General features: G+C 28.9%; 1 protein-coding gene across 1 annotated transcript in view; it reads right to left on the reverse strand.

Annotated features, from left to right (window-relative positions):
• LOC136797077 (ATP-binding cassette sub-family G member 1-like) overlaps positions 1–741 on the reverse strand; it is a gene marked incomplete at its 5' end in the record, with an annotated part of 39,861 nt that extends 39,120 nt beyond the window's left edge. Inside the window, 1 exon segment of the mRNA XM_067052590.1 lies at positions 582–741. Within this exon segment, the coding sequence (XP_066908691.1) occupies positions 582–741 (160 nt within the window).
• Positions 742–821: the final 80 nt, after the last annotated feature.

The raw sequence follows: 821 nt of genomic DNA on the forward strand, positions 1-821 counted from the left end.
CTATATATATTTTATTATTAATCATATTGAATCGGTCAGATATGCTATCAATTCAACCTAAAGATGGAATATTTGATTATATTAACTGTACCTAAGGATTCGTTCCTTTGAGCAATTATTCGATTAATTCTACTTATCTTATTATTTTTTTATTACAATTATACTAGTATTGAAAATAAAGAAATATTCTTAAATTTTTTTTTTTGGCATAATTTTTTTTTTTAACCAAAAAAAATAAAACATTACAGAAATTAATGTTAAATACATTTTAGTAAATAAGGTACAAGGTGTATTAGATTACTGGTTGCAATAATGATTGATATTCTTCGTAAATTACCCAAAAGAAAATGACAGTAAATTCGAGACTCAATTTACACCGAACAGACTACATTTTTTAAGACAACTAAAGACGAAAGATTCAGGCTTTTGTTGAATTTAATACTCATACAATTTATGAGAGTGCTAAAATAAATTGAGTAAATTTTTCAAAAGGTATTTTACTTTGTTTTGTTTTTTTTTAGATCGAAAATCCTAAAGAAATTTTTGTGAGTCTAATAATTAAGGGAAACATCTGTACTTACCACAGCCGCTCTCTGCTTGAAATTATAACTGGGTGGCAACTTGAGCTTAGCCGCGAACTCCATCAGTTCGCCGCAGGATATCATCGGTGCCAGGACATCCTCCTGGCCGATGTAGCAGGACCTGCAACCCACGGACAGCTTCCCGCTCATCCCTGTTCGCCTGAAAATTAAAGAACAGAATTATATTGAAGATTAATTATTTTATATTATATATTAATTAATTATTTTATTTATAATCTT

Source organism: Halyomorpha halys, unplaced genomic scaffold (assembly GCF_000696795.3).
Source record: "Halyomorpha halys isolate HHAL.00 unplaced genomic scaffold, Hhal_1.1 Scaffold1164.1, whole genome shotgun sequence".
Classification (NCBI taxonomy): domain Eukaryota; kingdom Metazoa; phylum Arthropoda; class Insecta; order Hemiptera; family Pentatomidae; genus Halyomorpha; species Halyomorpha halys.